Here is a 22,210-nt window from a genome sequence, read left to right as displayed (position 1 = left end):
AGCAAGGCTGTACTTATTGCCTATCACTCGTTTGCTGAGAAGGTGGTGGTGGACTTTCCTGGTATTTGGTCGATATGTCACATAATTCTTTATTGTAAACAATTTTACAACACCAAGTTATAGTCCAACAATTTTATTTTTAATCCCACAAGCTTTCGGAGGCTTCCCCCTTCCACACCACCTGAGGAAGGGGGAAGCCTCCGAAAGCTTGTGGGATTAAAAATAAAATTGTTGGACTGTAACGTGGTGTTGTAAAATTGTTTACAATTGTCAACCCCAGTCCATCACCGGCATCTCAACATCATAATTCTTTATAGATTAGGTTTTCTTTTAACTTAGTACTCATTCCATTAAAATGCAAGAAAATTGTAGGGAGACCTAGTTAGCAACATACTGTAACTGAGGACATGCTTTTCATTTGTAATAGGCTGATAAAACACACAAAGCAGTTGTTGGAAGAGAATGAAGAGAAGTTGTGCATCAAAGTTCTACAGACTCTTCGAGAGATGATGACCAAGGATCGAGGATATGGCGAGAAGGTAGCATGTGTTTCTGGTTAGCTCCCCAGGTTGCCCCATGAGCAGCTTATTTCCTTTGTGTTGACTTGAAATTAATTTGATTTTTTTTTCAAATGACTGAAATTTAAGCTTTTGAAAGGTTTCAGTATCAAGGAATGGTGTCCATAACCCATCAAAAGCAAAATGTGTAATGTGAGACAAAATATCCAGTATGTCCATAATGTGTGATCGGTTCTGTAAAGGTTTATACAAAACACATAGAAGCTATAAATAATTAAATGGCTTGACAGGTAATTGAGCAGTTTACACAGATTGAGGTATTCAAAAGTATTTTTTTCACTTCTTTTGTCATCCATGTACCATGAGTGATAATCTGAAGTCAGTGTAGTTCCCTTTTCCTCCGTTGATGCCTGTCCTTTTCTGCGTGTTTCCAATAATCATGTCATGTTACCTCCTCCTTTCCAGCACTAGATGCTCTTTCATAGACTTATCTTTGCACCCGTTCTTCCTTCCCCCACCCCCCCCACCCCCAAAAAAAAAATCAGCATTAGCTCCAACAGTGCTTCTCCACATTCTATCTGCTGTTGGCCTGTGAAAATGAGTGACTTATACTTGTAGTGAAAGCATTTAAAGTTTCAGATCTCATATCAAATTTTGTTTTAAAATATGCATATGTTGGGGGAACGCATTTCCTGCTGTTGGTTGTGACTCTCCTTGGGTGCCGACTCTTCATTTCATATGGGGGTTGCCCTCCCCCTCAACAGAACAAAATCCACCAATGGTTAACCAGCATTGAAACCATCACTATTGAAAGAGCAATGAGGAGGTCTGTCAGCCAAGCTTAATGGGATTTGGATGTCCCAATGAAACTGTTGCCTTCATAAAGATTTCTGAATTAATATCTCTGACATGGCCCCAGAGGTACAATAGAAGAACAACAATTCCCCTTTGTGATGGATCTGCTCTGGGACCTGATCCAGGAACCACTACTGAAGAAACCTAGGGTATGAAGGACGTCCCAGACCTGAACCTCAAACATCGCCTCAACTCATCTCGGAACTGTCTTGGACAACAATTTAAGCAGAGTTCCTTTGGTTGACCTGAAACTACCATCTCTGGATTCAAATATTATGTATAGAAGGTGCATGCACATTGGGATGTTTTACTACAGTAAAGGTGCTATATAAATGCAAGTTGTTATTGCATAAAAGCCAGGGCCAGTGGCTTTATCTACCATCTTGGACAAACCCTGGTTCTCTACAGAGCTGGTCACTGATTCAAAGCCACCAGGAAACTTCTTAAACTGATATGGAGACCTACATAAGTAAATTATAGCACTCAACGTAGCAAGGAAAAACTCAAAGAAATGCTGTAGGCAGCCTCGTAATCTCTAATGCCAGAAACTGCTGAAAGCTTAGAAATCAAATTGAATGGCTGCATTGTTAGGATTTCAGGGCTTCACCAGATACTTGCACCAAGGACCATTCCATAAGGGAGTCCTGGCAACCGACTGAAGTAACAACTTATATATGTGCAGTATCTGGTAATGTAGTGTTGCCCAGGGGTCAGAAAGAACCCTTGTTTCATGTCAATTTCTCTCTGGAATTGAGGCAATCTCCTAACCTTTGGATTTCCTAAGAATATAAGACACTATTAGACCATGCAATTTACACCAAGGTTTATTGAAAGTACCATAAGGGGTAGTTGAGGCAAATAACATAGATGCATTTACAGGGAAGCCGGATAAGTATATGAAGGAGAAAGGAATAGAAGGATATGCTGATAGGGTTAGATGAAGTAGGGTGGGAAGAGTCTCATGTGCAGCATAAACGCCAGCAAAGATAAGTTGGGCCGAATGGCAGGGTGATATTTCTAGCTACAAAACCCTTAGCAGAGGGGTCAGTGACCAGGGGGCATAGATTTAAAGTAATTGGTAGAAGGATTAGAGGGGAGCTGAGGAGAATATTTTTCACCCGGAGTGTGGTGGGGGTCTGGAACTCACTGCCTGAAAGGGTGGTAGAGGCAGAAACCCTCAACTCTTTTTTTTTTAAAAAGTACTTGGATGTGCACTTGAAGTGCCGTAACCTACAAGGCTACGGACCAAGTGCTGGAAAGTGGGATTAAGCTGGATAGCTCTTTTTTGGCTGGCACGGACACGATGGGCTGAATGGCCTCCTTCTGTGCCGTCACGTTCTATGATTCTATGAATGGCCTGTTTTTGTGCTGTAATTTCTGTGTTATTCTATGTATAAAAAAGATCAAACCATTGCAGAAAATTAAATTTCATTTTAAAACAGTACTTTTAACTCGTGCTTCCTCAGACACTTCTAATAATACAGCGACTAAGCCAGTGCCCATAACACAAAATTTGTACATAAAGTTCAGTGTATCCCTATGGACTCCTCATTTCTATGGAAGCAGTGGTACAGCTTGACAGGAAGAACCAAAGATCTGCTGCAGACTGGGGGTGAATGTATCCCCTGTGTCGTTTTTAAAGTTCCATTTGAGACAAAGGAAATCAAAATGTTATCTTTCACAATTGGACAAGTCTAGCAGTCCTCCATAGGCTGTAAAACAGGTTGCCTACTGGCATGGACTCCTGGTAAGTCAGCAGCCTTATATGATAACTCTGTCTTCCATCTGTGATGAGAGTTAACTGTTTCTAACACTGGATCGACTGAGAGGCTTGTCATTTGCTGAACAATTATCTTGTTGAATAATTTCAAAAGAAAGCAGAACAGCCCATCTCCACAGAATCTACACGGGGGTTACATTACAGAATATGGATTCTCTCCCAACCCAGACTATATATGGTAGACCTGTTTTAACCCTGAAAATATCGCCAAGAGGAAATATCTGCCTTTATGTCACAAAGTCCCTGGTAACATTCCTTGGAGAAACAAGTGGATGCAGTACTTGACCACCTTGTTTAGCATATTGAATAATTTGTGTATTTTAAGTACTGATAAAGGATGCTCATCGTTTAATGAAGGTTTGTTTACCCAAGTTCATCATCTGCTGGACAATTGTCAAGATATTATGGAGAAGAAAGTCCAAAACCTCACTCTTATTTGATGTTCCAAACTGGCTTCTAGTAGACTGGAATTCTGGTCTTCACTAGACCAGCGTGAAGATCCTTAAAATACTGTTGCCTTCAGAGTTTGTTGGATTCTGATCTGAGACTAAACTTCATCAGGTATTTTATAGCAACGTTTACTTCCACCCAGAAGGTCGCTCTGTAGAAAAGCACCCCTTTTGATGTCTGGATTCGTGACCGATTGTAAAAAGAACACAAGGAAATGATGCTGAATTTGTACAAGGCACTTGAGAGGCTACAACTGGAGTCCTAAAGATACATTCTGCAATTTTACATTTCATAAAACTATATGGAGGTGGATACTGTTCAAAATATTATCCCAATTTGCTGATGACCAATGTAAGGAGATTGATTGCCCATCAAATCTGGATAAATTGAATTTTTTGCTGTTCCTTAGCCCATCTGTTTAATGTGCAAAAGGATACGGCACTGCGCATTGGCCTTGGAAACATACACCCAGTGCAATTGGAAAGGAAAAGTTTGTGGTTATTGATCATAAACTGAAAATATTCAGCTAATGTGAGGCCTATGTCAGTGAAGACAATCAATTACTGTGTTACACTTCAAGTATTTCAGTGGAAGCAGATTATTTTAACTCTGTGTACCTTATTATCGAGACCATTTTTGGAGTGTTGTGTGCTATTTTGGGTATCCTACCTTCAGAGACATGCATTGGAGACATAACACTGCTTCCTGGACTTGGAAATTCTAAACAATGCGAAGGGGAGACAGCAAAGCATTGGGAATAATTTAGGATTGCTCTAAGCGAAGAGATGGTATGGACATGATGGGCCCAATGGCCTGCTTCTGTTCAATGGTAATTGAACTTGCTCACTGGAGGGGTGAAGAAAATAGGTTGAGATGGTTGATGAAATGCTAAGAGAGATGGGTAATGTGGAATTTTGATCAGCTTTAAGTTAAACTTTGACTGGAGGACACGAAGACATAAATACAGAATTGGCAGACCATTAGCACATCCAGAAACCTGCTTTCCACAGAGCAGTAGGTACCTGGAATAGACTTCAATCAAAGATAGTAGGTGCTATTCTGGCTGAATCCTTTTTAAAACCAAGGTTAATAAATGCCTCATTTAAAAACTTGGGTTGAAGGTAGTAAGTGTATAAATAGGTGAGTACATGCACTATGGGAATGGGAATATCGTCTTTGCAATATGACAACTTTGCATTGAATATTGATTACCTTAGTGTTGAATTGAATTCCTGGCGTTTCCTCTTTTACTTTCAGGGGTTGAAGAAATTTGAGCATCATCCCCTGTCGAAAGTTTGACTTGTCATTACTCACTTTCTTCGGGAGATGCTTTCAAATTGTTGGGGATGGTCTATAATGTTGTAAATGCACTGTTCAAAGAGGTGGCTTGATGGGATGAATAGTCATTTTCCTCATTCACTGTTGTACACTTTATCTCAAAATTGTTAACCATTCTGGTGCTTTTGGCCTTAAGAAGGATCAGTCAAATGATTTCCTGTTAGCTGATGGCCATTACCTGAAATGGCATTGGGATGGAGCAGTTCCATTACCTCCTCTGAAGATAATACTATAAGTAGAACTCACCATTCCATCATCCTACCATGTTTAACATTAAGAAAACACTGTTGCACTTGTGTAGATCTGTTCATGCCTGTGCTACAACATCGACATAGAACTTGAACCTACTGAAAATTTAGTCAGCTGGTTGTGGCATGTGGAAACAGAACCTCCGGGTTTTTACAAAACCACAAGCACTAATATTACTGGCACAAGTCTTCGACACTTGAATGGAGATCCCACGCCAGGCTAGAAGGCATTGGACAAGAGCTTCATCCAGAACATTGCACTGCTTTTCACGGACTATAACTTGGTGTTGTAAAATTGTTTACAATTGTCAACCCCAGTCCATCACCGGCATCTCCACATCATGACTGCTTTTCATAGACAGTCCAAGGAAAAAAGCACCTTGGGAGCACGGAAGAGATGTGGTCTGTGCTGTGACTTCTCATAAGATCAGGGCTACTTCGAGAATCAAGAGATCACTCACCAAAGAGATGATATTTTCACTGTTCAAATTTAAGTTCTTTGTATTTCAGTTTCTTCTGCTTCTCCACTGTTGGGGCTTGATTCTTCCCAAGTGTATAAAGATTTGTGTTAATGCTGAAAATAAGACAATGACTGACTGTCATGTGAAGAAAATAAGTGGCCATGGGGCAAATCGACCTTGTGGAAAGAAACAATTGGTTTTGATTGGGGAAATGCATAAAGAATGTATTAGACTTAAGCGGCAAGGAATCATCTTTGTTAAATGTACTAAATGAGCTCTTCCTGGTTGAAGAGGTGGTAGAGGAGCACTGTCTCGATTGGACAAAAATAGGAAGAGTCATGCGATTGGATGACACAACATCTTCTTTGAAGACTTAGAAACTACCCTTCTCCTTTCCTCCTGCTTCCTTCTCTCTGCTGTCTTCCTCTTATCCTAGATGGGCTACATTGGCTTTAGATCAAAACCCATGGTACGTGGAGAACTTCATTTTTAGACATTTAGTGAGTCCATTTTATTTTTTTTGCAGAGTTATCTAGATTTTGATGTTGAACTTTTTTTTAATGGCTGTCTGGCTTTACGTCACTCTGCCATATGAAAATCGTTCCTTAGATGCTTGTTGTGCAGTCTGGATCATCAGGATCCTAAATAGGAGATTGCATTTTAGGTATCTGCAGAGAAAGTCTCATAGCTTGGCCAGTTTATCTGTAGGAGAGAGGGGACCTTGACACGGTCCTTTGCATTGGCATAGGGATTGAAGAGCGAGCTGTGTTGGTGCCATTAATTTTAAATATCTACATGCAACAGGGAAACTGGGCATTTTGCATCTCACTGATTATTTTTCTGGTTGAATTCTGGTAAATATATAATTTATGCTAGGATCAGGGCTTCTGCTAATGTTAGAATAAAACTTCTCTTATCTCAGACATTTTAGATATTTATCAGAATTTTTAATTTAAATTGCAAAAAATTACAGAGAGGTGCAAAAGCCATAGAGTTGTGATAACAGGGGACTTCAACTACCCTAATATAGACTTGGATAGTATTATAAGGGGCAAAGAGGGGGAGGAATTTCTGAAGTGTATTCAGGAGAAATTCCTTGATCAGTATGTTTCCGGCCCAACGAGGAAGGAGGCATTGCTGGATCTGGTTCTGGGGAATGAGACGGGCCAAGTGGAACAAATGTCAGTCGGGGAACATTTAGGGAACAGCGATCATAGTATCATAAGGTTTAGAATAGCTATGGAAAAGGACATGGACCACTCTAAATTAAAAATACTCAATTGGAGGAGGGCCAATTTCAGTGGGATGAGAACAGATCCGGCCCGGGGAAATTGGAATCAAAGATTGGCAGGCAAAGCTGTAATTGAACAATGGGCGGCCTTTAAGGAGAAGATAGTTTAGGTACATTCCCACACGGGAGAAAGGTAGGGCAACTAAAGCCAGAGCTCCTTGGATGACAAAAGAGAGAGAGAGTAAGATATAGCAGAAAAAATGGGCGTATGACAGATTTCAGGTTGATGACACAAGTGAGAACCAGACTAGATATAGAAAGTTCAGTGGGGAAGTGAAAAAGGAAATAAGAGGGGCAAAGAGAGAGTATGAGAATAGAAAGGTGGCCAACATAAAAGGGAATCCAAAAGTTTCTATAGGTATGTAAACTGTAAACTGGTAGTAAGAGGAGGGGTGGGGCCGATCAGGGACCAAAAAAGAGATCTATGCATGGAGGCAGAGGGCATGGCCGAGGTACTAAGTGAGTACTTTGCATCTGTCTTTACCAAGGAAGAAGATGCTGCTTCAGTCTCAGCAAAGGAAGATGGAGTTGAGATACTGGATGGGCTAAAAATTGATAGAGGAGGTACTAGAAAGGCTAGCTGTACTTAAAGTAGATAAGTCACCCGGTCCAGATGGGATGCATCCTAGGTTGCTGAGGGAAGTAAGGGTGGAAATTGCACAGGTATTGGCCATAATCTTCCAGACATCCTTAGATACGGGGGTGGTGCCAGAGGACTGGAGAATTGCAAAAGTTACACCCTTGTTCAAAAAAGGGTGTAAGGATAAACCCAGCAACTACAGGCCAGTCAGTTTAACCTCTGTGGTGGGGAAACTTTTGGGAACAATAATCCAGCACAGAATTAACAGTCACTTGGATGAGTGTGGATTGATTCGGGAAAGCCAGCCCGGATTTGTGAAAGGCAAATCGTGCTTAACTAACCTGATGGTTTTTTGATGAGGTAACAGAGAGGGTAGATGAGGGCAATGCAGTTGATGAGGTGTATATGGACTTTCAAAAGGAGTGTGATAAAGTGCCGCATAATAGGCTTGTCATTAAGATTGAAGCCCGTGGAATAAAGGGGGCAGCAGCATGGATACAAAATTGGTTCAGTAACAGGAAGCAGAGAGTAGTGGTGAACGGTTGTTTTTCGGACTGGAGGGAGGGATACAGTGGTGTTCCCCAGGGGTCGGTGCAGGGACCTCTGCTTTTCTTGATATATATTAATGACTTGGACTTGGGAGTACAGAGCACAATTTCAAAATTTGCAGATGACACAAAACTTGGAAGTGTAGTGAACAGTGAGGAGGATAGTGATAGACTTCAAGAGGATATAGACAGGTTGGTGGCATGGGCAGACACGTGGCAGATGAAATTTAACGCAGAAAAATGCAAAGTGATACATTTTGGTAGGAAGAACGAGGAGAGGCAATATAAACTAGAGGGCACAATTCTAAAAGGGGTACAGAAACAGAGGGATCTGGGGGTATATGTGCACAAATTGTTGAAGGTGGCAGGGCAGGTTAAGAAAGCATACGGAATCCTGGGCTTTATAAATAGAGGCATAGAGTACAAAAGCAAGGAAGTCATGATGAACATTTATAAAACACTGGTTTGACCACAACTGGAGTATTGTGTCCAGTTCTGGGCACCGCACTTTAGGAAAGATGTGAAGGCTTTAGAGAGGATGCAGAAGAGATTTACTAGAATGATTCCAGGGATGAGGGACTTTGGTTACGTGGATAGACTGGAGAAGCTGGGGTTGTTCTCCTTGGAACAGAGAAGTTTGAGAGGAGATTTGACAGAGGTATTTAAAATCATGAAGGGTCCAGACAGAATAGATGGAGAGAAACTGTTCCCGTTGGCAGAAGTGTTGAACTCCGGAGGACATTGATTTAAGGTGATTGGCAAAAGAACCAAAGGTGACCTGAGGAAAAACATTTTTACACAGCGAGTAGTTAGGATCTAGAACGCACTGCCTGAGGAGGCGTGGTGGAGGCCGATTCAATCATGGCTTTCAAAAGGGAACTGGATAAGCACTTGAAAAAAAAATTTGCAGTGCTACGGGGATAGGGCCAGGGGAGTTGGACTAGCTAGATTGCTCTTGCATAGAGCCGGCACAGACTCGATGGGCTGAATGGCCTCCTTCCGTGCTGTAACCTTTCTATGATTTTATGAAATTATTTACACAAGTCATTTCTGAAATCAATTGCTGTCCTCAGAGGTGGATTTAGCAGTGGATAGGCTACATCTATTGTGTGAGGAATTTGAAAAACTAGGGGGAAGTACTTTAATTTTTCTATGTGACTGGAAAGTAATGTGGTAAAACCAGTGCTGTGGGTTGATGAAATGCTTTTACCTGGAGTAAATTCCAAGGTTTGGTGCTCAACATTCACTATTCCTGCTCAACAGTAGATTGTTGACTCTCCAACAAACTCTTAATAAAAGTTAATCGGTAAAATAATTGACTTGAATCAACACTTCTATTTTTCTCACAAGCTCTGGAGAGAAAAGCGAGGTTAAGATGAAGAGAGTAGTGCCACCCTAACATGAACTTCAGCATGGTGTCTGGACATGAAGTAAAAAAGAAAATCGAATTCCACTAGGGGGCAGATTTTGAGCAGACTGTGATGGAGACCCCCCCAAAAGTGGATAACTTGAGCAGTACTGTGCAAACATACACTTAACCATTCTGACATGTAGCATCAATATTTAGTTGTTCAATGGAATAACATATTCAAGTATACACCAGGTTATTAATCTAAATGCACATGCTTTTAAAGTCTGTGTCTGTGAGGGAACTTTGTGCAACTTTCACTATAAGCAAATGGAAATGCAGGCCCTCATTAACAAAGTGTGTCTTAACTTCTTTTGAAGTGACTGTTAAATTTCTCGCTGCCAAGCAGAAAAGTTCCCTGCCTAGTTTTTCAATCTGAGCAATGTCCAAGAACAGTAACTTTTAACGAGGCCAACGACTGCCTTGACTTGAGTAACAAGTCATTTTACAACAGAGGTTAAAGCCTTTCCAGTTGAAGACTTTGTTGGATAAACGTTTTGAAACAAACTGTCCTACACTTTAATAAAATCATGGCAAAGCCCTGCCTTCTGCACATTTTCTTCAAAAACATGACTATTAATATTCAAAGCCATAGTTGGTGGGAGGAGGGGAGTGTCGGGTGGTTTATGTAAGATTTATCAGATGATGTTGGCCGTTTTAAGCCACAGTTGGATTCATCGTCTCATTTCTTTAACTAGAACACTAGATAGCTGGCAGGATTTGAACAGAAAATACACTTTTGCCCCACTGTATCGCAGCCACCCAACGATATGCGGGATTGATGACGTGTAATTCCAGCCAAACGAGAGCAGGTGGTGCAGGTCAAGTTTAAGTCGATCTGACGTCATTGCTCCGAACTGCGAGTCCTTGGCTGGGCTGGTGATGGTGCAGTACTGCTGTTTGTAGAGTGCCTGGTGTGGTTTTACCTTTAAGGATTTACATTTCGACTCAAATGAGCATCCCTCCATTCGCAGTGTTTACGTATAGTTCTGTATCCCAGTGCCTTTTGTGAAACCAGAAGACGGTTTTGACTGAAATGCTCTTGCACTCCTGATCTCAAAACAATATTCACTAAGCTTCAACTAAACTTGATCTAACCTTCATTTTAAGTTAAAGATGTGCATCGACCTGTGTACTAATGATTCTTGCTCTCAACTGCCTTGTTTTTTTCTCTCTTCTTTCTACAGCTCATTGCATTTGATGATGAATTGGATGTGGCAGAGGTTGACCATTTTTATTTACACTTTTTACGCCATTGCTCTTTGCTCTAGTCTTGCTGCCATAGTGCTTCTGCCTACTGTGTGGTTGTCTTCTTACAATGTTATTTTGGAGTAGCAGGTGCCACCCTCTTGCTGGTCATTGGTACATCAAGCCAGTGAAGCCCCTTTTCAGTGCTGAACCCTGGCCTCTCGAGCACATTTCCACCAATTCTTTGTTTAAAAAAAAATTGTCGTTAGGTAAGGGTATCGAGGAATGTGGAATTAAGGCGGTAAATGGAGTTTGAGGTACACTAAGGATGGGCAATAAATGCTGGGCTTGCCAGCGACGCCCATATCCCAAGAATGAATTTTTTATGGAAGGTACAGATCAGACGTGATCTAATTGAATGGCGGAGCAGGTATGAGGGGCTGAATAGCCTACTCCTGTTCCTAAATGCAAATGGTGCCGGGCATTCAATTTCTGGAGATTTGAGGATAGGGAGTCACAAACAAAACTGAACGGCCAAGCTGCAAATGGAGGGTTTAATGTCTGTGTTCTAGCCCTGCTGAAATGGTAAAAAGCTAAGTTGGAAAGTCAATCAGGAACTCTAGTGTATTTGGGAGTATCCATTTAGGATGTTTGTGACAGACTGTAATTTACTGAACAGTTTATTGAATAGGAATCTGCACATTACTGGTAATATGGTACCTGTCACATGATGCCAGGTTTTATTTTTGGTCTATTGGTATTGGTTTTACTGCTCTATCACACTTGTCCCTTCATGGCATTCTGTGTCACGCATTGTTGAAAAGGCTTTGAGTATTTTGAGCTTCAGTGGCTTGGAAGCTGTAATCTCATCTTGAGATTCCATTGGCATTCATGAACCCGGCGAAGCTTCTGTGACGTCATATGAGCCCCTTGCTTGAGTTACAACCTTGTTACTCATTACAAGCTATCTGTTCCTCTGTGAAGCTGCTTCATCAATACGGATGTATCGGTTGGAAACGCCAAGTGTTGCTTCTTGGGAGAAGCCAAAACAGTTCCAGCTTAGTGTTGCCATGGTGACAGCTCACGAGAGTTTACCAATGCAAGAGTCACAGCAGTGTAATATTAATTCACTATATGAAGCGCTTTGAATTGTGACGTGATAAGTTGCTATATAAACGGAAGGATTAACTTATTCCATTCGTGCAAACATTAGATTTTTTTTTCCTGGGGAAGGTGAGTTCTTTTGTGGTCTGTCTTTTTGCACTGAAAATCAGGCTTTTCCCATTTTTAAATTCTTAAGTATATATTTTTAATTTTTAAAAAAATTTCAGGTTTTGTTATCTTTGTTTTCCTTTGGTTTCCCTGACTAGTTAGTTTTCTTTCAAGGAATCACTCATTTATTCAGTTTGCACCTCCTTTTCGCGAAGTTATGTTTTATTAAGGTGGCACTGATTGGCAAATACTTAATTTGTCCGTAAGAGGCCTGCTCAGTCATAGTTACAGGACTTCTGATTGTTATAAATGTGCTTAGTCAATGCTCTAGGCCTCTCACTGTTGCAGGCCCTTCGCTTGTTTGTAATGGGTGCGCTGAGTCAGTGGGTAACAAATTAATCTTCGATGGGAGTGCGAAACGGGTGATAGCAAATCGGCAGCCTGTTTTGCGTTCCACCTGATTTTCTTTTCCATTTGGAAAAGAGGGCGGAATTGCAAAGCAGGCTGCCATTTCACTATCGCCCGATTTGCGCTGCTGGCCCAAGATTAATTTATACCCCAGTATTTGTCGTTTTTGAAAAGAAATGTGGTTGTAAAAGTCATAGTTTGTGGTGGGGGGAGGCCTTGGCTATGGTTAAAAATGATCAAAACCAGATGCCATGAGCCCAACCTACAGGTTAACTATGTACTAGAACAAAGCAACCAATTTCTCAGCTGAAACATAAGTTGAAAAGTTAACAAGGACTATTTGTGCCCAGAACAACTTTGTGCAGCTAGTAACTAATGACTTGTGCAAAGGTCTAGTCTGCTAGATTAGCTGTTGTTTAATGAGGTGTAAAAAAGGATTGACAGTCCTAAATTAAGGAGACGGCTCTTGCCTATAGGTTCACATGAGGTCCATGTGGAAGGCTTATCACTAGCATTAGGTGGCAAGGGATGAAGCTGAGAGACTGGAAATTCTGCTCTGCGTCCCGATTTCAGTCACTGCAAACGGTGGCTTTGGGCGGTTTACATAATGGCATGTGTGTTGACACTAGTTGGACCTCTTAACAATTGCAGAAGGGAAATGGATCCCTGTAGGTGTCTTTTCTTATCTCGTTAGCAGCTGAGAAGGATGTTTGGACCTTGATCAAAGGCAGAAATTTAAACCTACAGGTGCAGATTAGAGCACCAAAGTCACATGCACAGGATAACACACCACACACACTCTTTCTTTCCTCTTTCCCCCCCCCCCCCCCACCCCCCTTCAAATCACATGCTGACCGCTGCCTAAATTTCAAAGCGTTTCTAGCTGGTGCAGACTATTCACCTTATCCCCAAGTTGTTGAAGCTATCTATCTCTATATCTCTCTATTTCTCTCTCTCTCTCTCTCTCTCTCTCTCTCCTCTGCAGGGGGAAACAAACAGAGTCCTGATGTAACTGCTGAAGGTTGTCCTACTTTCTCCCCCTGCTAACTGCACGATTCTTGGGCGTCTGCCAACGTTTTGTCATGCAGTTACATAAGCTCAGCTTGTTTCCTGGAATTCTGGCCCCTCAGCTGATGTGTGACCTTCAGCAGTAATTGCCAGTGGATGTGTGTGTGTGTGGGGAGGGAGGGAGTACAGAGCTCTTTACTGTGATGCATTGGCAATGCCGTGCAGAATGAGGTGGGAAGTTTAGGCTGTCAAATGCTTACGTACGTAAGCCGAGGTACTCTTTAATAAATTGCAGTGCCAACGGCGAGGCCAAGTAGCTTTTTTTATGCTTGACTTACTGTAAGCAATGAAGCGTATGTTTTCCTGGGAGTGGGTGTTTTCCTTAAGGTCCTTTGCTGCTGAACCCTACTGTGACGCTAACTGTTTGAGCCACAAGCTGATCTGGGAATTAGACACTTTTTCTGCATGACAGGCATCAGTACATCTCCATGACAACAAGAAGGGTGCTTCCACTGAGCAAGCCAAGTGCTCACCTGCCAATATTTTTTTGTTGTTTTCCTCTTCTCTTCCCCATCGTCAAGAGATTCTAGTACTATAATAGAGATCAGAATTTCATTTCTTTTTTAATTCACTGTTAATCCAAATGAACACTCCTGCAAAGTTGACGATTGCAACTGAATCACGAATGTCACCAGTTGGATGCAGTTCCTGGTTGCTCCGTTCTCTGGTTAACAAACAACAAATTAAACCAGGCCTCTTAAAGGGAAGGAAAAGTTGAATGACTTTCATCGTGAAAATCTTGAACCCTTTTTCTTTGTTCCTTCAATTTACCTGTAGATTTACTCCCCACCTCTCCGCTCTTGAAGATGGTGACTGATATCTAGGGTTGCCAACTCTGGTTGGACGTATTCCTGGAGGTTTCATCATATGACCTCCTGTCTCCAACCACCCAGTCCCCACCCTTCTGTCATTGGTCGCCCGACATGTCCATCCTCACATTGCCCCACCTTCCCACGCCGATTGGATGATTCTTGACTGACAGTCAATCAGCCTTTTTCCCCATCGCCAGCATTTTCAGAGCTAACAAACAAAAAGAGTTCAAAGAAAATTTTAAAAACCACCACTTTTTTTTAATGCCCCTATGATTTTTCTCCTGGGTTGTTTGCGGCAGTGTCCTGGAGATTAACCTTTAATTCCTGGAGCCTCCTGGTCAATCCTGGAGGGTTGGCAACCCTATTGATATCAGGGTACAATATCACAGCTGCTGATCCAATTATTTTCCCAAGTACCTGCTCATCATGCATGAGCCTGGATAGTGAGTGCTGCAGGCGGGGAGTGGAGCTACAGGATGGTCTTACAGCCGAGTTTGACTGTGGGGCCTGTGCCATCCAAAGCTGATCCAGCCCTGACCTGAGACAACATGTGCACATCTACTAGAATTGTTGGATGGGGAGCCCAGGCTGTGTTTTATATGCATATACATAGCCCCTTCCAATTTAGGGTTTGTCCGTGAAGCCTGGCTGATATTTTCTTGAAATATATTTACTGATAATGGGAAGGGTAGGCCTGGAGTGTGCCTCCTCAGTCCTGGCTGAACCTATCAGAATCAGTGGGGAATACATTTAGAAAGACTGTGAGCAGAGAAACTAATGATTCTTCTGCCATTTTGAGGAAGTTAGAAAGAAAGAAGTTGCATTTTTTTTTTGTAGCCTGCTATCACATTCTCAGGACATCCCAAAGCAAATACATGGTCAATTATTACTTCTCAGGTGTAGACACTGTTGTTTTGTAGGTGCATGTAGCTACTCAGACTTGCAAAAGGTGGGAAATCGTGCCCACAGAGATCGGTGCTGGGACCACTGCTCTTCACAATTTACATTAATGATTTGGATTCGGGAATTGGAAGTACAATTTCAAAATTTGCGGCTGTCACCAAATTAGGGGGTGTAGTTAATACAAAGGAAGAACGTGTCAAAATACAAGAGAACATTAATAAACTTGCTGAATGGGCAAGTAATTGGCAAATAAATTTCAATATGGGTGAGTGTGATGAGGTGCATTTTGGTAGGAAGAATAAGGAGTCCACATACTGCTTGGATAATAAGAGTCTAAATGGGATAGAGGAGCAAAGGGATCTCGGGGCACAGATACACAAATCACTAAAAGCAGCGACGCAGGTTAGTAAGGCCATTAAAAAGGCAAATCAAGCACTGGGGTTCATTTCTAGAGGGGTAGAATTGAAAAGCAAAGAAGTTATATTAAATTTGTATTGAACCTTGGTTTGACCACACTTGGAGTATTCTGCACAGTTATAGTCTCTAAATTATAATAAGGATATAGAGGCATTGGAAAGGGTGCAAAAAAGATTCATAGGGATGATACCAGAATGGAGAGGATATCCTTATCAGGAAAGGCTGAACAGGTTGGGACTCTTTTCTCTAGAAAAGAGAAGGCTGAGGGGTGACCTGAGAAGTATTTAAGACATTGAAAGGGTTTGATAGGGTAGACAGAGACAAAATGTTTCTACTTGTGAGGGAGTCCAAAACTGGAAGTCATAAATATAAAATAGTCGCTAATAAATCCAGTAGGGAATTCAGGAGAAATTTCTTTACCCAAAAAGTGGTAAGAATGTGGAACGCACTACCACAAGGAGTAGTTGAGGCAAATAGTATAGATGCATTTAAGGGGAAACTCGATGAGCACGAGGGAGAAAGGAATAGAGGGGTATCCCAATAGGATTACATGAAGTAGGGAGGGAGGAGGATCGTGTGGAGCATAAACGCCGGCATAGACCAGTTGGGCCGAATAGCTTGTAGCTGTGCTGTAGTTTTGATGTCACACGATGTGGCAGTGAATGTGTGCACAGCAAGGTCCCACAAACAACAGATGAATGCATGACCTGTTTTGTTTTTGATGGTGTTGGTTGAGGGAAGAATATTGGCCAAGACATCCTGCCCCTCTTCCACTAGTGCCGTGGGATCTTTCACATCCATCTGAACAGACAGACAGTATCCCGGTTTAATGTCTTATCTGAAAGAGAGCACCTCTGACAATTCGGCACTCCTCAGCACTGCACTGAAACATCAGGCTAGATTATGTGCTCAAGTCGTATGGATGGGTTTGATCCTATGACCTTCTGACCAGGGTGAAAGTACTACAAATTGAGCCAATCTGACAATGGCTTTGTCCTTCCTCAAAAAAATCACATCGGTTTACCAGTTTGCAACCTGATATTTTAATTGTGTTTATGCAGAACATAAGAACGTAAGAAGTAGGAGCAAGAGTAGGCCATACGGCCCCTCGAGCCTGCTCCGCCATGCAGTAAGATCATGGCTGATCTTCAACCTCAACTCCACTTTCCTGCCCGATTCCCATATCTCTTGATTCCCTTAGAGTCCAAAAATCTATCGATCTCAGTCTTGAATATATTCAACGACTGAGCATGCACAGCCCTCTGGGGTAGAGAATTCCGAAGATTCACAACCCTCTTGAGTGAAGAAATTTTTCCTCGTCTCAGTCCTAAATGGCCGACCCCTTATCTTGTGCTCAGTGGTAGCATTCTTACCTCTGAATCAGAAAGTCGGGGATGAAGTCCCACTCCACAGATTTGAGCACATAATCCAGGCTGGCATTTCAGTGCAGTTACTGAGGGAGTGCTGCACTGTCAGAGGTACCATCTTACGGGTGAGACATTAAACTGAGGCCCTATCTGCCCTCTCAGGTGGACAGAAACGATCCCATGTCACTATTTGAAGAAGAGCAGGGGAGTTCTTCCTGGTGTCCTGGCTGATATTTATCCCTCAACAAACATCACTAAAACTGATTATTTGGTCATTATCACATTGCTGTTTGTGGGACCTTGCTGTGCGCAAAATGGCTGCTGCATCTCCTACATTGCAACAGTAAGTTCACTTCAAAAGTACTTTGTTAGCTGTAAAGCGCTTTGGAACATCTTGAGGGCGTGAAAGGCGCTATAGAAATGCAAGTTCTTTATGCTACAGTGTTGCTTCTGATGTCAAGAGCTCCCTGTTAGTTCTCATAGCAGAAATGACCTAGTCTCATTGCTGCCTGGTGCTTCTGACTGAATGGTAATCATACTTGTGCAGCTTTCCCCTGCCTGCTAAATCCATCCTGCAAAATAAATAAGACAGTTTGGCACCGAGGAGAAAAGACATAATTACTGAACCCCTTCCAATGAAAGGAGTGTCAGAATCCTTACAGTAATGCAGAGCTACTTTCCTCCTGAAAGATTGAACTGTATTCTGCACAGAGGGCATTGAACTCTGTGAATTGCCTTGTTTGTTGATCAGTAAGATAGTAAAATACCGATAGACGTCTCTAAACAGAGTCGTAATGGGATGTTTGCCATTAGAAGAAAAATCAGTTCTTTCTTTAACCTGTGTCAAAACTGAGTAAAAGTGGGAGTGACCCAGCAGCTTAAGCAGTGAGAATATGTTGCTCCTCACCAGGTCATCTGTTTCAAGTACCAGGGAGTGTTCGCCATTCTGACTCACTGGAATATGCCACATGAAAGAAAAAAAATTGTGTTTATACAGCACCTTTCACAATCTCAGGACATCCCAATGCGCTTTACAGCCAGTGAAGTACTTTTGAAGTGTAGAAACTGTTGTAAAGTAGGAGAAACGCAGCAGGCAATGTGCACCCAGCAAGATCCCACAAACAGCAATGTGATAATGACCAGATGGTCTGTTTTTAGTTGTTGGTTGAGGGATAAATATTGGCCAGGACACTGGAGAGAACTCCCCTGCTCTTCGAAATAGTGCCACAGGATCTTTTACGTCTACCTGAGAGGCCTTGGCTCAACATCCAAAAGATGGCAGCTTCGACATTGCAGCACACCCCCAGTACTGTACTGGAGTGTCAGCCTGGATTTTGTGCTGAAGTCTCTGGCGTGGGGCTTGAACCCACAACCTTCTGATTCGGGCGAGAGTGCCACCACTGAGCCACGGCTGACCTTCCTGCTTTTTTGTGGACCACCTTTTGGAAGGGGGGGGGGGGGGGAAGGGGAAGGGGAGACAATCTTTTGTGAAAGATAAGTCTTTACTTGTGTGAAATCTTGACACACAGCCTCCTTTTTTAAAAAAAAATGTTTTGATGAATTGTTGCATTAAAGGAATTAAATCAGACGCATTTAAAGGAGAGACATGGTCGAGCTAATCTGTGGGAAAATTGACTGTTTTTCCATGAAATTGGGAGTGGGAGGAAAGGGAACAAACTTCTAACCTATTGCATCTCAACAGAAATCTCTTCCTCATATTTCATGTCCCTGCTCTATTGTTAGAAGCGCTGCATTTCCTGGTAATGTTCTAAACTTTTAACCTTCACCTGACACACAGCGAAGATCCTGGTTCACAGCTGCAGTGATGGGTCTTTTCCAGACTGGAGGTACAAATAGCCAGGCTTCCTTTTAGTCTGGGAATACTTCCAATTCAGGATTTCTTTCACTTGTGTTAAATGAGATGGTGTTAATATTTGCTTTGTGGGGTGAATTTGCTACCTAAAAATGTCTATTTTATGGGTTCTGATTGCAGGTGCAAAGTTCAAGGGATTAAACCAAACTAAACAGACTAACTTGTTTTCTCAGACTTGGCCTTTCTTGTGATTTCACTGAATGATGGGCATGAAATTACCTCTAAGACGGCACATAGAAAATGGTAGAAAGCTACAACGCTAATGAATGCGCTTTGCTGTTGTCAGCACCCTCACACATCCGAGCCGTGAAGCAAAGTGGCAGCTGCCTGGCGTGCTGACAGAAGCTCCTGCTACAGAAACCAGCCCAGGAACTCAATGCCCTCACTTCCTCTTATGCCTCTCCATTTCCTCTCTCGCCCCCTGCCCTGACCCCTCCCCCCCGACTCCTCACCCCCTCTTCCCCCCGCCCCCGACTCCTCACCCCCGCCCCCGACTCCTCCCCCCCGCCCCCGACTCCTCCCCCCCGCCCCCGACTCCTCCCCCCCGCCCCCGACTCCTCACCCCCGCCCCCGACTCCTCACCCCCGCCCCCGACTCCTCACCCCCGCCCCCGACTCCTCACCCCCGCCCCCGACTCCTCACCCCCGCCCCCGACTCCTCACCCCCGCCCCCGACTCCTCACCCCCGCCCCCGACTCCTCACCCCCGCCCCCGACTCCTCACCCCCGCCCCCGACTCCTCACCCCCGCCCCCGACTCCTCACCCCCGCCCCCGACTCCTCACCCCCGCCCCCGACTCCTCACCCCCGCCCCCGACTCCTCACCCCCGCCCCCGACTCCTCACCCCCGCCCCCGACTCCTCACCCCCGCCCCCGACTCCTCACCCCCGCCCCCGACTCCTCACCCCCGCCCCCGACTCCTCACCCCCGCCCCCGACTCCTCACCCCCGCCCCCGACTCCTCACCCCCGCCCCCGACTCCTCACCCCCGCCCCCGACTCCTCACCCCCGCCCCCGACTCCTCACCCCCGCCCCCGACTCCTCACCCCCGCCCCCGACTCCTCACCCCCGCCCCCGACTCCTCACCCCCGCCCCCGACTCCTCACCCCCGCCCCCGACTCCTCACCCCCGCCCCCGACTCCTCACCCCCGCCCCCGACTCCTCACCCCCGCCCCCGACTCCTCACCCCCGCCCCCGACTCCTCACCCCCGCCCCCGACTCCTCACCCCCGCCCCCGACTCCTCACCCCCGCCCCCGACTCCTCACCCCCGCCCCCGACTCCTCACCCCCGCCCCCGACTCCTCACCCCCGCCCCCGACTCCTCACCCCCGCCCCCGACTCCTCACCCCCGCCCCCGACTCCTCACCCCCGCCCCCGACTCCTCACCCCCGCCCCCGACTCCTCACCCCCGCCCCCGACTCCTCACCCCCGCCCCCGACTCCTCACCCCCGCCCCCGACTCCTCACCCCCGCCCCCGACTCCTCACCCCCGCCCCCGACTCCTCACCCCCGCCCCCGACTCCTCACCCCCGCCCCCGACTCCTCACCCCCGCCCCCGACTCCTCACCCCCGCCCCCGACTCCTCACCCCCGCCCCCGACTCCTCACCCCCGCCCCCGACTCCTCACCCCCGCCCCCGACTCCTCACCCCCGCCCCCGACTCCTCACCCCCGCCCCCGACTCCTCACCCCCGCCCCCGACTCCTCACCCCCGCCCCCGACTCCTCACCCCCGCCCCCGACTCCTCACCCCCGCCCCCGACTCCTCACCCCCGCCCCCGACTCCTCACCCCCGCCCCCGACTCCTCACCCCCGCCCCCGACTCCTCACCCCCGCCCCCGACTCCTCACCCCCGCCCCCGACTCCTCACCCCCGCCCCCGACTCCTCACCCCCGCCCCCGACTCCTCACCCCCGCCCCCGACTCCTCACCCCCGCCCCCGACTCCTCACCCCCGCCCCCGACTCCTCACCCCCGCCCCCGACTCCTCACCCCCGCCCCCGACTCCTCACCCCCGCCCCCGACTCCCCACCCCCGCCCCCGACTCCCCACCCCCGCCCCCGACTCCCCACCCCCCGCCCCCGACTCCCCCCCCCCCGCCCCCGACTCCCCCCCCCCGCCCCCGACTCCCCCCCCCCCCGCCCCCGACTCCCCACCCCCCCCCGCCCCCGACTCCCCACCCCCCCCCGCCCCCGACTCCCCACCCACCCCCGCCCCCGACTCCCCACCCACCCCCGCCCCCGACTCCCCACCCACCCCCGCCCCCGACTCCCCACCCACCCCCGCCCCCGACTCCCCACCCACCCCCGCCCCCGACTCCCCACCCACCCCCGCCCCCGACTCCCCACCCACCCCCGCCCCCGACTCCCCACCCACCCCCGCCCCCGACTCCCCACCCACCCCCGCCCCCGACTCCCCACCCACCCCCGCCCCCGACTCCCCACCCACCCCCGCCCCCGACTCCCCACCCACCCCCGCCCCCGACTCCCCACCCACCCCCGCCCCCGACTCCCCACCCACCCCCGCCCCCGACTCCCCACCCACCCCCGCCCCCGACTCCCCACCCACCCCCGCCCCCGACTCCCCACCCACCCCCGCCCCCGACTCCCCACCCACCCCCGCCCCCGACTCCCCACCCACCCCCGCCCCCGACTCCCCACCCACCCCCGCCCCCGACTCCCCACCCACCCCCGCCCCCGACTCCCCACCCACCCCCGCCCCCGACTCCCCACCCACCCCCGCCCCCGACTCCCCACCCACCCCCGCCCCCGACTCCCCACCCACCCCCGCCCCCGACTCCCCACCCACCCCCGCCCCCGACTCCCCACCCACCCCCGCCCCCGACTCCCCACCCACCCCCGCCCCCGACTCCCCACCCACCCCCGCCCCCGACTCCCCACCCACCCCCGCCCCCGACTCCCCACCCACCCCCGCCCCCGACTCCCCACCCACCCCCGCCCCCGACTCCCCACCCACCCCCGCCCCCGACTCCCCACCCACCCCCGCCCCCGACTCCCCACCCACCCCCGCCCCCGACTCCCCACCCACCCCCGCCCCCGACTCCCCACCCACCCCCGCCCCCGACTCCCCACCCACCCCCGCCCCCGACTCCCCACCCACCCCCGCCCCCGACTCCCCACCCACCCCCGCCCCCGACTCCCCACCCACCCCCGCCCCCGACTCCCCACCCACCCCCGCCCCCGACTCCCCACCCACCCCCGCCCCCGACTCCTCACCCACCCCCGCCCCCGACTCCTCACCCACCCCCGCCCCCGACTCCTCACCCACCCCCGCCCCCGACTCCTCACCCACCCCCGCCCCCGACTCCTCACCCACCCCCGCCCCCGACTCCTCACCCACCCCCGCCCCCGACTCCTCACCCACCCCCGCCCCCGACTCCTCACCCACCCCCGCCCCCGACTCCTCACCCACCCCCGCCCCCGACTCCTCACCCACCCCCGCCCCCGACTCCTCACCCACCCCCGCCCCCGACTC

At 47.6% G+C, this 22,210-nt stretch overlaps 1 protein-coding gene across 6 annotated transcripts in view; it reads left to right on the top strand.

Annotated features, from left to right (window-relative positions):
* Nucleotides 1-22,210, top strand: part of itpr1b (inositol 1,4,5-trisphosphate receptor, type 1b) — a 439,399-nt gene that overhangs the window by 232,822 nt on the left and 184,367 nt on the right. For 4 of the 6 annotated variants that reach the window (XM_067998943.1, XM_067998944.1, XM_067998945.1 and 1 more), the window contains exons 38-39: nucleotides 428-539; nucleotides 10,665-10,700. In XM_067998943.1, coding sequence (XP_067855044.1) covers nucleotides 428-539; nucleotides 10,665-10,700 — 148 coding nt within the window. The remainder of the gene's footprint in view (nucleotides 1-427; nucleotides 540-10,664; nucleotides 10,701-22,210) is intronic. The other 2 variants (XM_067998947.1, XM_067998946.1) reach the window with 1 other exon arrangement.

The sequence above is a fragment of the Heptranchias perlo genome, chromosome 17 (genome assembly GCF_035084215.1).
Source record: "Heptranchias perlo isolate sHepPer1 chromosome 17, sHepPer1.hap1, whole genome shotgun sequence".
NCBI lineage: Eukaryota > Metazoa > Chordata > Chondrichthyes > Hexanchiformes > Hexanchidae > Heptranchias > Heptranchias perlo.
This window is presented reverse-complemented; position numbering and strand designations above follow the sequence as displayed.